Below are 14,130 nucleotides of genomic sequence, written 5' to 3'. Positions count from 1 at the left end.
ATATTAAACATTAACCTCAGGGGGAAGTTATTCTTCATTCTATCTAATCTGCTGTCAAGTTAATCCATAGTTATTAAACAGAACTATGTCAAATGAATGGCTTTAAATATTAGATCCACATTGATCCTTTAAATATATCTTGTTATACTCAGTGATTAGGTCAGCCCCTATATTACCTATATCTGATGAACTATCTCTGTCCTCAGAATTAGTTGCTTTGAGCCACGTCTGCGCAGAAGACAGATTTTCAGTTTTAGTTTGACGTCTGCAGTGGAGCCGCTGCCTGGAGAGCTGCATGTGAATCAGACTATATGTCGAGACCGAACACACTGCTGCATTTTTGTTCACAAGAAAGTGACGACAGGAAGGAAAAGAAAGGCGACTTGTGTTGAACGAGGGCTTCGGTGTCTCTGTGATGTTGTGAAACCAGGCAGGTCTGTGTGTCCCAGCCAGCCAATCAGATGCTGAGGTTTCCTGTTTCACTTCCCGTGTGTACACACATGAAATACGTGTCAGACGTGACCTACACACCAACGGTTGTATTGTTTGTGGTGTTGGATGGTACATCTGACACACTTTGATCTCAGCTGGGTATTAACTGAGTACACACACTGCAGCACTCTTATTACTCAGCCGCTTACTTTATAATAAGCTCTTTACAACCAACTGACCGATGATACTCTCATGAGATATGATGCAAATGTTACTTTATTTTATTATTTATCACTGACTTTGCATCCATTACTACCGACAGCATGGCTGTCCTGAAGAATGATGCACTTTTCTCTTGCTGCTGTGAGTGCTATAACCGCATTTTCATGCTGCGCAACTCCATTTACCCACCACCACACGTCTCAAGACATTTCCCATTTATTTATTGACTTGTACCAAATTTGTGAAAATGAACTCACATGTTATTTTCTTGCACTTATTCACTTTGTAATTTGTTGATTATCCTTCATGATCCTTGGTTTACAGAAAGGGAATATTAAAATAAAGTGTAGCCTATAAAAAAATTTACAATACAGGAAGTAATTATCTCACATCAGGTGTTTTACTGCATTCAATTTCATAACCAGATTATTCTGATTACACTGTGGCCACGAGTATTTATTATTCATGTTATGGACAATTTGCACTTCCTCAGATGTAAACTGTGTGTTGTCAGGATGGCCGTGAAGCAGATGGAAGTCGTTGCTGTAAAGCTCGGACCAGCAGGAGGAGCTGTGACCTCTACCAGCTGGACCCCTCAGCATTCACATACCAGGATCCATTTAGAAAAACGGATCAAATAAAACATACAACAACCGAGCACTCGGCTCTGAGAGTCCCCGCTGGTATGTCACAATACAAGAGTGGACCTCCTCTCTCTTCATGTCGCTTCAACATGAATCTTACTGTCAACTCCTGAGTGTGTGTCTGTCATCCTGCTCTCTCTCTCTGTGTGTGTGTGTGTGTGTGTGTGTGTGTGTGTGTGTGTGTGTGTGTGTGTGCGTGCGTGCGTGCGTGCGTGCGTGCGTGCGTGCGTACGTGCGTGTTTGTGTGTGTGTTCTCAGTCTTGTGTAACATTCACCACGCTGCTGAAAGAGAGACAGAGATAAGTTGAGCTCATGCTTCCAGAATAACAACTCCCTCCCTCTGCTCTCCTGAATTGATCTCCTCAATGTGTGTGTGTGAGTGCGTGCATGTGCGTGTGTGTGTGTGTGAGTGTGTGTGTGTGTGTGTGTGTGTGTGTGTGTTGTACAGTTTGCGAGGCTCCCATACTGTGGATGTGTGAACTGTTTCCTGCTGGTCCACTGACCTGGCAGCTTTTACATGACATGTTGAAGACTGGAGGCTGGTTTATGAAAATGTGCGTTAATGAGGAATGTGTGTGTGTGTGTGTGTGTGTGTGTGTGTGTGTGTGGTTCTCAGCACATCATATCTAGTTTATTTAATCAGTACACAAATCAAAACGTTATGAGTTATGTGTGGGTGCTAGATCTTGAAAGAATCAGTGTATGAACCGTCCCAGTGCTTCTCTGCAGCACCTAATCTGGTCTTATGTGGCGACCTCATGACAAGACTCCAGGAACACTTTTAACATGTAACTACACAAAATCACACTGTTTTTTTCCCATTTCTGTTCACATATAGATTAAACACATTAAATCCAGGAAACCAAACTTTTTAGAGCTTCGTTGTTTTGCTTATTGAAATTTCTGAACTGAACTTTCAACTCCAAGGAGACAAATAGTTTTGAGCAGAAAAAGATTGTTTCTGCTCACAGTATGTTTCATGTATCATTGGGCAAATCATTTGTATTATTAACAAAATACATCAGCATCTGTGATCATGTACTGTAGGCTACATGTAAAATAAGTGTGGACTTTCTTTTAACATACAGCAGTTACAGTTGTACAAGTACTGTATATCATCAAAGATGTTGATACAACTTGTTTTATAGAAGCAGCCAAATTACATCCGGTAAAATGCATCGTATGAATCAAAAGAAATACTGTGGCAGCAAGACACGTAACTCTATTTAAAAGAAATATTTGTCAAGATTTACTGTTGACATTTTTGAAGATTTCTGAAACAATGGGCCCTTGATTTCAGACTGAAGTAGACAAAAGCAGTCTCTCATTTTAACCGTCAGTGTTGAAAACTGCCACCAGCAGATTGTGTCAGTTGAATATCCAGCTAAATAACATTCGTCTTAAATATGTGTTTGACAGCTGTTATCATGCTAACTCAGCACCATGTAATGATGCAATAAAGACTGAGTCTAAAAAACTAACAAGTCAACATCCTCAGTATCCACGAAGAAGACACGAAGGAGCAGCATTGGTTAGTTAAACCTGATATTATAGCGCAGTTGAAAACATACATAAGGCAGTTGAGTTACTGAAGAAACAGACAATAAGTTATTCAAATTGAGCTTTATTGTTAGTACTTTCATGTACCTCTGTTAAGCTTTAAAAGTGTTTCATCAACCAATTCTCAAAGTGAACTGAGTGACTCAGTAGCTTTCAGCAATGGAGCTGCTCACTGCTCATTAAAAGCTCATTAAAAAACAATCATAATCTGATAATGTCAAACATAATCTGGTGTAAACAAGAGGCCGCTGGGCCATTAACTTCATGTGCAGTGCTTGTACGGGCATATTCTGTACCAAAGTAAATGAGGCAGTTTAAAGACAGTCTGACTCAGCCCTGAACGTCACAGTGGTGATGCCTTCACTTACTGACGTACAAACTAAAAGTGCATTTGAATGGAGGAATAAAGTGAACGAATTACATAGTCAGTGACTGGAAATCTGGTTAGAAAAACCTCCCTAAATCCAAGGAAGATCAGTGCAGAGATGGAAATGTGTCTTTGACATGGCTCACACAGGTACGCAGAGAATCAAAACATATTTAGCAGAAATACACAGATGAGCTAAAACATTGTGACCACTCACACACGAAGCGAAGGGTGTTGATTATCTCATAACGGCGGCAAATGTCAAGGTCTGGGAAATGTTAGTCAACGTGTTGGAGGCAGGAGAAATGGGCAGGTGTAAAAACCTTAGTGACTTTGACTAAAGGAATTAAGTTTGATGCTGAAGTTGCAACGCTTCTTCTAGATATGTAAGTAAAGAGCTGTTAATGCTAAAGTTGGCGACGTAGCATTAGTAAAACTTACAAATAGCTCCTTTAAGAACAGTTTGGCTGTAAAGTGCAAATATGTGCAAGTGTTAGGGTCGTAATTCACTCAAAGTGTGGTCATTGTGTTAATGGAAGTTGGTATGAATGATTTTTTTTTTTCTCCTGCCTGGAGTCCAGAGTTGCACCAACAGAGGAACTCCCCCGTCTTACGGATGGTGAGTGTGTCAGTTGTTTTTTTCTTGAGAAAACTACTAGAAATGTTCAAAAATGTAGCTTCCAGTACAAGTTATTGATTGACATTAAACTTTAAAAAAAAAAAAAAAAAAAACCATCCCCCAACACGTGTGGTACTTATAGATCTGCCAATGTGAATGTCGTATGAACTTCAACATCTTTAATTGATGATTAATGATTGATTCTGGAGTTTAAACCTTTTTCCACATTAAATCCTGTTTCACTTCAGAGTAGAAACTTTGAGACTGAAGCTTCTCATCAGAACCATGAGACTAAAGTTTACACAGAGACAGAGTTCAGAGGTGGAGGCCCACTGCTGGTTTGTCATGCTGCTGAGCACTGCTGTCAGTCAATGTGTTTTTCTGTGATCTGATTGGCCGGTTTGTGTACTCAACAGAGAAGTCTCCACCCCTGGAGAAGACGGCTGTACTTTTCCACTCCAAACTGAGTTTACTATCCAAGTCCATCCACTCCTCCTAGTCCTCCTCCCTCCTTCACTTCATCTATTCATAACACACATGCCCCCCTACCCAATCACACACACACTCACACACACACACACACACACACACACACTGAGGTAATGGAGGTTTCGTCCTGGATTTTTGGTACAGAACCACAACGACTGGGGTTACTCTCTGATTGGTTAAGAGCTCTGCTGGGAAAAACAGCAAACCAGTATTCTCAGTTTCAGGGTGGTTTCACTGCAGATGGTCTGAAATGTGACAATATTTCCATCATTTGGTTTTGTATTTGTTTTCTGGAGAATTTTTCATTTCCACTTCCTGTGAGGAAACACCAGGCGTGACCATGGCTCGTCTTTCCACACGTCTAAAACACTTACAAAGTTAATTGTTTCCATCCTAATACATGTAAATTACTCTAATTATTATTCTGATAAATAGCAATTCATTATTCTCAGAGGGTTTCATCATTACAAGTCTTCATGTGTATCAACTTGGTTAGAAGTAAACATGACTCAACTTTGGATCCAGATTGGGGAATTCTTAGTCAAATAGTGTTTCCTTGTGTGTCTCCCATATTACAGAGAAATTCAGTCTGTTACAGCCCTGGTGTATTGATGCAGGTCTCAGTGCAACATGACAGGTGTGGCCTGTCAATCAATCAACACAGGAGATTTTGTTTTTTTCATTTTTGCATTTTAACCTTTTTTCCGACAGCTGTTAGTAGGAAACAATGAGAGAGAGAGAGAGAGAGAGAGAGAGAGAGAGGGACGGAGGATGTAAAGCGTCATGTTTCTCTCACTCAACATTTACTTTACTTTACTATATAAGATGTGTGTCCTATATTCTAAAATAAATTGACATCCACCACAGCACTTGCTATTAGAAGATTTCTTTTTTTTGACAAAGGAACCTCTGCTGTCTAAAAACATCTGGCCTACAACTGCTGTTTTCAAAGACATGAACTAGCAGCAGCCCCTCGATTCATTGGCCACCTCCTCTGACGAGTCTTAACTCAAGTCGTCAAAAACATTGGGTTTGTGGGAAATGGTGTAAAGGTCGCTAAAAATTGTGTTATATTGTTTATGTTGTATAACTAAAGTGATGTTAAATCAAAAATGAGTAATGATAAAATAAGGAACCTTTCTGACTTACATTCAAACATGTGACTGATGTTGCAGAGCCTGGTCTTGCCAGGTTATTACCAGACCATATTGTTTGCTTAGTTTCTGTCTCTTGGTGTTTTGCTTGGTTAACAAAAATACCTGTTCCAGTTCTGGAGTTTTAGGTATTTGCATTTAACAAATGTCAGTGGAATTTGTCAGTTGAAGATTAACAAGTGTCCTTTTGGGGAACTTTGATTGGCTGCACTGGCTGTTAACCGTGGATATCAAAAAGTTTTCATGGGAACGTCACCATACATTACACACATAATTATTCCACAGTATATAATGTCAGTATTTTATATTATGCTTGTGAGTTGAGACCCTTATGATGAACCACAACATCCCCATTTCAGATTTGGCAGGGGAAGCTTTGTTGAATCTCTACCACGTTTCAGTCAGTCTCTTATAACAGCCTAAAATAAAAAAGAATAAAAAAAGCAACAGAATTTCAGCATTTATGTGGAAAATGTTAGACCCTGTAATCATATGTTCAACTCTCATATACTAAGGGTACAGCTGTTTACATGCTTCTTGGTCTATTCAAAAGCTTTAATTGCAAAACTATTTATCTGATCATCAACAAGTTAACTTCACAGTTGAGCCCCATCCCCCACCCCGTTATTCTTTCTTTATTCACACACACTGACATGATTCAGGATCATAAAAGACAGAAGATAATCATGCACATCTACAATATTTAACTTTATTTAAACTCACAACTCGCAGTCTCACAGATTTCAACAACCAGTGTGAGTGTGGGTGTGTCAGGGAGCTTTCTAACCGTCGTTCATGCAGTAACTCTGTCTGTACTTGTTGTTGTACGTCTGCCCCTTCACCAACCAGTCACACTTGTGTGTGTATGTGGTCCAGTTATTTCTCATACTGTGGGGACCTAAATCTGTTTAAGTCAGATTATGGTGACTTGTCTTCCTAATGGGGATAAAAGGGAAGTTCCTATTATGTAAGTCATCATATTTAAAGGTGAAGACAAGTTTTCAGGTTTGGGGTAAGGTTCGGACTTATGTAAGTTTCAGATTTTGACAGTGAGCTCATGTTTAGAAAGTGAGTTATAAAAATATATTTGGAAACTGAGGACATTTTGTCAAGTCTATCGAAGGGCTTGGTTCAGGGCCAGAATTAGTTTTATATAAAGGTTTAGTCGAGGAAATAGATTATACCAGTGAGGGTCCTTATAAGTATAGACACATACAAATGTTTTTGTGTGTGTCAGCAGATTAGCATTAGCCCAGCTAGCTGTGGAAGTGTTTGCAGGGTACTGATCTGCTTTCCATAATCTGCCACACACACCTCCTTACTGCCATGGTCTGTGTGTGAGTGTGTACACATACACTGGCTTTACAATGTGAGGTCCAGTTTAAGTTTTAGATCAGTGTAAAGTTGGTTGAGGTCAGGGTGAGGGGCTTGGTATTAATCAATGAGTGTCCTCACAAAGATAGCTGAACATATGTGTGTGTGTGTGTGTGTGTGTGTGTGTGTGTGTGTGTGTGTGTGTGTGTGTGTGTGTGTGTGTGTGTGCCGGCTCACTCTCTCTTCCTGTTTGGCAGTATCAGCTGACCATTCAGAGGCAGCATTATGCAACAACTCAAACTAGAAGCTGCTGCTGACTGTGACGGTGGGAGCGGCAGAAAGTGGAAACAGGAGCTACAGTAGAAACAGCAGAGACAAAACAGCTGTGACCTGCTGCAGTGTCCCTGAGCAAGGCACTGAACTGTTGGTGTGTGTGTGATAAGAGACAGTGCAAACAAGGTCAGTGTGACTGTGACTGAGTGTGTGTGTGTGTGTGTGTGTGTGTGTGTGTGTGTGTGTGTGTTCTTAGTTAACACACCCTCAGTATGGATTTCACCCTGTGCCAAATGAGCCAGTCAGCTGATCTACAGGTCAAAGGTCAGTCAGAACAGGTTAGCCCTGCTGCTGGCATGAAGTCACATCTTATCACATATGTCTTCTGTCTTCATTGCTCGGTCTTCAGAGTGACATTTAGGATTTTTATTAATTTAAGATTGTGTGAGTTATTCACTGTAATAATGTGAATGGATTAAAACATCGACTGCTAAATTAGCAACCTGTGCCAGAGCCCAAAACTCAAGGCACCTTGAAAGCTCCAGACTCCAGTGCACCATTTAATGAACATAATGAAATCTGCAGCAACTCGTCAATCATGTCAAAAGATGATGGCTGTGATTTCCATGTCATTGACATGCTTTAGTACTTTCTCTCAGTATTTCATTGTTTCTTTTTTTCCTCTATATTTCTTAAAAACCAACTTAAAATTTGTTAGATCCTTTTTGTTGAGCTATAGTAGACAGCTTATAGTTTTGATTAATCTTTTGTTTGATCTGTCGGCCATATCTGAATGCCTCAAGTTACAATTGTGTTTTAATACCTTCTTTATATACTGCGCATATTCCTAAATATGAAGTTAAAGCTAACAGAGGAGATCACCACAGCTCCCCTTATCTTAAGATAAAGCTACATTTAGTTTTTCTCCCAAGCTGCACTGTAATATGTAATTATTAGAAAATATCATCATAACGTCTTGGTAGTTGGCTTTGTTATTCCACATTACTGAATGACGCAGTGGCTAAATCCAGCTACAATGACAAACTGGAGTAGCCCTGCAGCTAATAGCTAGCAGCTAACAGCTAGCAGCTAACAGCCAGCAGCTAGCAGCTAACAGCTAGCAGCTAATAGCTAGCAGCTAGCAGCCTGCTTACCTTGCTGAGCAGATTAGCTGTAACTACCATTACAGCCTCAAACACTGGAGGAATTTGGTGGTTTGGTGTGCTCCAGCTAACTCCAAATGTTTTATATTTTACATTAAATTATTCTGTTGATTTTATTAATCAAAATAAAGTTGTTGTTTTTTTTTTTTTTACAGCTGAAAGAAGACATTTTGCTTCTAGAAGCTGCATTTTCTTTTTACACTCCCTGAACATTGCCTGAAGGCAGAGCACAGTATCTTTGTTATATACAAGGCATTGCAACCTTTCTGTCTGTTACAGAGTTTTCTCATCAGCTGGAAAACTTTAAGCACTAATTTCTTATTCTCACTGTTTCTGTAGTTACTGCTCACTGACTTTGACAGCAGAATAAAAGAGCATGAGGATAAACCGGAGTTAAGAACTTACTTTGACCCGTTACCATTATTAGTTTATGACACACAAACACAAAGAGGCTTACACCTCCCTGGCCGTCCTGAGTGGGAGTGACCAGCCCACTTCGCTTTATATAATCCACTTGAACTGCTCCGAGTGCAGGAACAATGACTGTGCCTCTTTCCTGTGTCGATTGCCGTCTGAAATCTCTGAACAGACAAATGCAATTATAATAATGCTAGTTATAAGAAAATGTGGCTGTGATACAATCAAGAATTAACTCTAAATGTATTTTCTATTACTTTAAGCAGCAAAATACTGCTTGTACAAAATAAGATGAAAAGTAGCTAACATTTTTATTTACAATATACAATACAATACTACTTGGGCTAGGTGTAGAAGATTTTAAATCATTAAAATGGTTCAATCTTGATAAAGGGTTAAGTATTTAGCGGCGGTGCATATGAATGCCTAACTGGCCACGTACCAGACTATTTATAGGTGTCTGTCCTTACAAGAGACCAGCGTGGGTTTAATACAATACAAAAGTTCTGTCTAAATTCATAAATCTGGTTCTTTTGGATCTACATAACTTTGGTATGTTGGAGCCAAGATAAGGACATGATAAAGTGAGATACTCAGAAATGCATTTCACTTTATTAAGAAAAAAACTTTTTATTCAACGAATACAGAGAGACTATGTATTTGTAGGAGTAATACGCATGATAATTAAAACTGCTGTAGTGGATGTCAGCTGTTAATATTGTTCTAGGTGAAATATTTATACATGACTCATATTGGACTCTGTTTTTGTTTTCCTCTTCTTTTTTCAGGTTTTGTGAATGTCTGTTAAAAATGTGTTGTGTTTTTTTAATAATGGAAAAGTGAAATTAACATAATCTATTAATTAATCTACCATGCAACTCGAAATGTGTTTGATTTCTTATTTCTGTATATTTAATGTTACAATGAATTGTTTTTCTTTACTGCTCCACTCAACATATTGTCATGTAACCTGGTATTGCGATGCATGTGAGCAACACTGGGTATTTATTTTTTACATGGTTTGACTGTGTCACTCTGAGTTCCCCTGATGACTCAGTGACACATTGACCCTGCTGACTCTGCTAACGCTTCAAGAAAAACTCATCACTCTCATTTATATCCACAAAGACAAAGATCACTCAGCCCCTGTTACATCAATAAGATATTTATTTGTTTGTTTTGTCTTTTTATTTTGTACAGTAAAAGGCCTTTTTGTTAATGACAGTCTGCATCAGCCAATCCTCTGCAGTCTAATCCAGTCAGCACGATTCTGATTGGCTGTTTGGGCTCACTCCCACCACCGAGCCCATCTCCCTTTGTGTGCAACAACAACAACAACAGAAAGGCAGCACTTTACAGCACCGGGACACATTGTACATGAACCAAACATGAACTGTAAAAAACGTCCATCTTAATAAAGTCATTTAATCTTGCATTTAGTTAAAGTTAATTCTTAAACCCAGAAAAATGCTGACAGGGTGAGATAATTCCACTTTCTCTCTGTGCAGTTTTGCTTGTTGTTTTCTAAAGATCAGTGCTAGTACCTCAGTAAGGCAGATCACTGCAGGAATGTTAAGAAAATGACACTTGATTTAAAAGACATATTTTTAAAAAGTTTATTCCTGCTGGAAACTAATGGAATTATCTCAGTCTGTGAGCAGATTCTTCAACTTTTAAGGCTAAATGACTTAAATAAGGGCGAGATGTTTTTATTTTCTGTGAACATGAAGCAAAACAAACCTGTTAAGTCTGAGGTTTGAGTCTCACAATGCTGGGAACAAAATGGCTCCCTGAAAGTTTCCCTTCAGGATGTCAGGATGTCACAGAACTCAACAAAGTCTCTCTGCATGAAATTCTGGCTCTGCATCAGGTCGTCTTCAGAGGGGAAATACTGCATGCTGTCCTCCTGCAGACGCAGACTGTCCTCCTGCAGACGCAGACTGTCTTTGTGCAGACGCAGACTGTCTTTGTGCAGGCGCAGACTGTCTTTGTGCAGATGTAGACTGTCCTCCTGCAGTAGCAGGATCTGTCCTGGTGGCGTTGTTGAGCCGTGTGGGTTGGGACTGTCTAGGAGGGCTCCTCTGGCATTCTCCAGGACGCCCAGGTATGAGTCCATGTCAGTGAGCTCCATGTCACTGTCCGAGCTGCTGCCGCTGTCGCTTCCCACTGAGTCGGAGCGCATGTGCAGCATCTGGTACTTCTCGTGCATCAGAAACTGGTTGGTGTTCTTGGGTGCCCTCATCCCCCTCGCTCTGTTTCCCTTAACGTTAATGGGTCGGAGCGACATCACCGGCCTCTGGAGGTGTCGGGGATGATGGAAATGATGACGTTGAGGGTGTTGATGGTGGTGATTGCGCCCTCTTGGCCTCCCTCCCCCTCCTGTCCTCCGCCCCTGTGGGCGCCCCCTGCAGCTCTTGGACCAGCAGTGCTTCCTGCGGCTGGCAGCGTCCCTCTGTGGAGCCTCTTTTCCATCCTGCTGCTGCTGGCAGCTCCTCCTGCTCATCATCTCTGAGAGCATTTTCTTGTCTTTCTTTGCAGTCGCCTCCCTTCCTCCCTGCCGCTCTCCTTCACATCCTCCTCCCCGCACGGTGGCCCACACAACAACAAAGAGAGGCTGGTTTCTGTTTTTCTGGCTCAGATCACAAATGACCTCCCTCTAACTCAGAGTCTACCTTTTCACTATTCTGTCGCTTTTTTTCTTGACCTCTGGCTTTGGCTGGTGCATAGCCTGCTCTTCCTCCCCCTGCAGAGGCAGCTTGCCTGATCGGCTGGCTCCCTGTCACGCCCTCCTCTGATTCTCTAATCTCTCTTCTTCACCTCTCTGAAAGGCAAATCAGCTCCTTACAGCTCTGATTAGTGAACTGAGGTGAGCTGTTGAGGGGTGTTAAGCGCCTTCTATCTGATTTAAAGCTGTTTTTTTTCAGAGTTTTAGGCCAGTTGCTGTAGTGCACTCAGCTCTGACCAGCACTGACTGTGGCTCTGCCTTCCTCTCAGAGCCTGGATAAAGAGCTGGGAGGATCCATTCGTAGGTTTACCAGAAGGAGGGGGGGCAGTGTTTGCAGGGTTCTCCACAGACTATTAATAACAATGTAATATGACAGATTTTTATAACATATAATTTCTACATATTAGTATAAGCTATTTGAACATAGATGTCAGCCTGCAGGTGCCCCAGATTATGTTCTGTGGTTGTTATAAGCATTAAGCCGCTCCCTGCAGCAAGATGGTTCACTCCGCCTCAGTTTTAGCAGCTGAAATCTGATCCACAGCTGCTGCTGTTACTGCCCCCCCCCCCTCTGACAACAGACACACTGTACAGCAACAACATTCAGCAGCACTGAGCAGGACGACAGTGGTAGCCACCGCAACAGCACTAACAGTTGTGGGTTAGTTATTGTGTCATGCATAATCGAGTACCCAGCTCATGTGAACTTAGAATACCATCACAGAGGTGAAACTTTCGTCTGAAAATAACCCAGTTTCTTATATAACATTACATTACAAACGAAACACTTCTGTCATTTTCTGTCCCAAACTCTACAAACTAAATGTGGTGTGGGTCTGTGGACGGCACTGTCCGTGAGTTGGTCCAGCACTTTGGTCCAGACTGAAATATCTCAACAAATAGGCCTAATGGATGGATTAATATGAAATGTTTTACAGGCATTTATGGTCCAGAGCCAATGCACCTGACTTTTATTATGATCTCCTGAATTTTCATCTGGTTCCACTATGAGGTTTACATTTGTGGTTTTAGTGAAATATCTATTAACAACTATTTGATAATTTGACATGAAATTTGGTTCAGTGACATTCAGCATAAATTATAATGACTTTTGTGATCCCTTGGATTTGCATCTAGTGCCATCATCAGGTCGAAATTTTAACTTGTCCAACACTTTGACTTTTTTATGACCAAATACTTGCAACACTATTTTTTTTTACTTGTGTTTAGTACTAATGTTTATAAAATGGTAAACTAAGATGGTGAAAATGTTATACCTGCTAAACATCAGCATGTTTACATTGTTATTGCAACTATTTTAGCATGCTGATGTTAGCATTTATCTCAAAACACTGCTGGTCCTAAATACAGCCTCACAGAGCTGCTCGGCCGTCGACTCTTAATCTCATTTAACATCATCCAACCAGAAAAACTCAAGGTTATTTTGCTAAATCGTGCAGCTCTTAAATCAACATATAATGAGCACTAAAACATGAACTATATCTCTAGGGTCATCTAAATCACATGACAGTCTTTCCTCCTAAAGGAAACCGTTAAAACTAGTTCTTATATCCATAGCTACCACCAGCACAGCTGCCTTGCAATTAGGATCAGTTCAAATATATTTACATTAATGAAGTTCAATTATGTTCAAAAAATCACAGATCATGAAAGACCATAACAAGTCTTTAAGTTTGCAGCTGCACAACTGACCCCATGTGGCTGTGATATGTAACACACAGAATAGTTAGAATAGAAGGAGGTGGGTCCATGTTCAGTCCATCCTGCATAGTTGGATGGATTAGAATAGACTGCCTTGCTATACTTAGATCCTTACCGTTAGTCTATCATTAAATGCAACATAAACTGGCAGTAAACAGTCCAAGACATAGTGAGTTCAGAAAGCTGAATGCATTTATTGTGAAAATGGAATTTAATTTGATTTATCATTGTAATGGAGTTCTGAATCAACTTAAGAACAGAGTAGAAGATGATTACATCAGCTAATAACCTTGCTAATGACACATACAGTACACTATGCACTGCCTATTTTGATCCAAGAAATCATCACCAGCATCAACAAGGTCATAATCCTGCTAATATTAGTTGCCGGAGCAAGTTGAATTTATTCGGCATACAGCTGGACAAAGTCGTCTCTTTTAATGTTATTTATAAGTGACAACTATTAAAAAAAACATATTATCAAATCACATATTAGGCAATCGGTTATTTTTGGGTAAAACACTTATTATCAAAAAACAAAATAAGAGTAAATTAATAAATTAAAATCATAAAATATAAATTACATAAAGATGGAAATGACTGACACAGCTTATATGTCTTCACAGCTTAATTTGCTCTTTGATGAGGATACAGTCTTAATATAAGAGCTCATATGCAAAAAAGTTGTAGTTTTACTATTTAAAACGCATTTTTATGTAGGCTAGTAAGTAATAACGCCGAAAAGGACAATTAGTTCTACTGGACGTGTCAAATGAAAAACTCTCAACTCAACGGTTAACCATATTTTATGCCCATTCAGTGCCTATTAAGAAGAATGTGTGATATTTCTGATGTAGCCTACTTATCTGTCTTCATGATATTCTCAAAGAATTATGGACTACTGCTGTCAGATGGCAAGATATCAAGTCTATGACCTCATGTTACATCTTTGTTTGCCACTGTCACCGCTGTTACTGAGCTGCTGTTAAATAATAAATAGATATTTGAAAGATCGTCGAAAGTCTGTCG

General features: G+C 40.0%; 1 protein-coding gene across 1 annotated transcript; it reads right to left on the bottom strand.

Annotated features, from left to right (window-relative positions):
* Positions 1-9,803: 9,803 nt before the first annotated feature.
* Positions 9,804-11,641, bottom strand: LOC111662334 (uncharacterized). Its single transcript, XM_023416160.2, has one exon. The coding sequence runs from the start codon at positions 11,170-11,172 to the stop codon at positions 10,459-10,461; it is 714 nt and encodes a 237-aa protein (XP_023271928.1). The 5' UTR covers positions 11,173-11,641; the 3' UTR covers positions 9,804-10,458.
* Between the last annotated feature and the right edge of the window lie 2,489 nt (positions 11,642-14,130).

This window comes from Seriola lalandi, unplaced genomic scaffold, assembly GCF_002814215.2.
Source record: "Seriola lalandi dorsalis isolate HSWRI2012SDOR001 ecotype SW California unplaced genomic scaffold, Sedor1 jcf7180002054561, whole genome shotgun sequence".
Taxonomy (NCBI): Eukaryota; Metazoa; Chordata; class Actinopteri; order Carangiformes; family Carangidae; genus Seriola; species Seriola lalandi.
The sequence above is the reverse complement of the archived record's forward strand: the minus strand, read 5'-3'. Positions and strand labels throughout refer to the sequence as shown.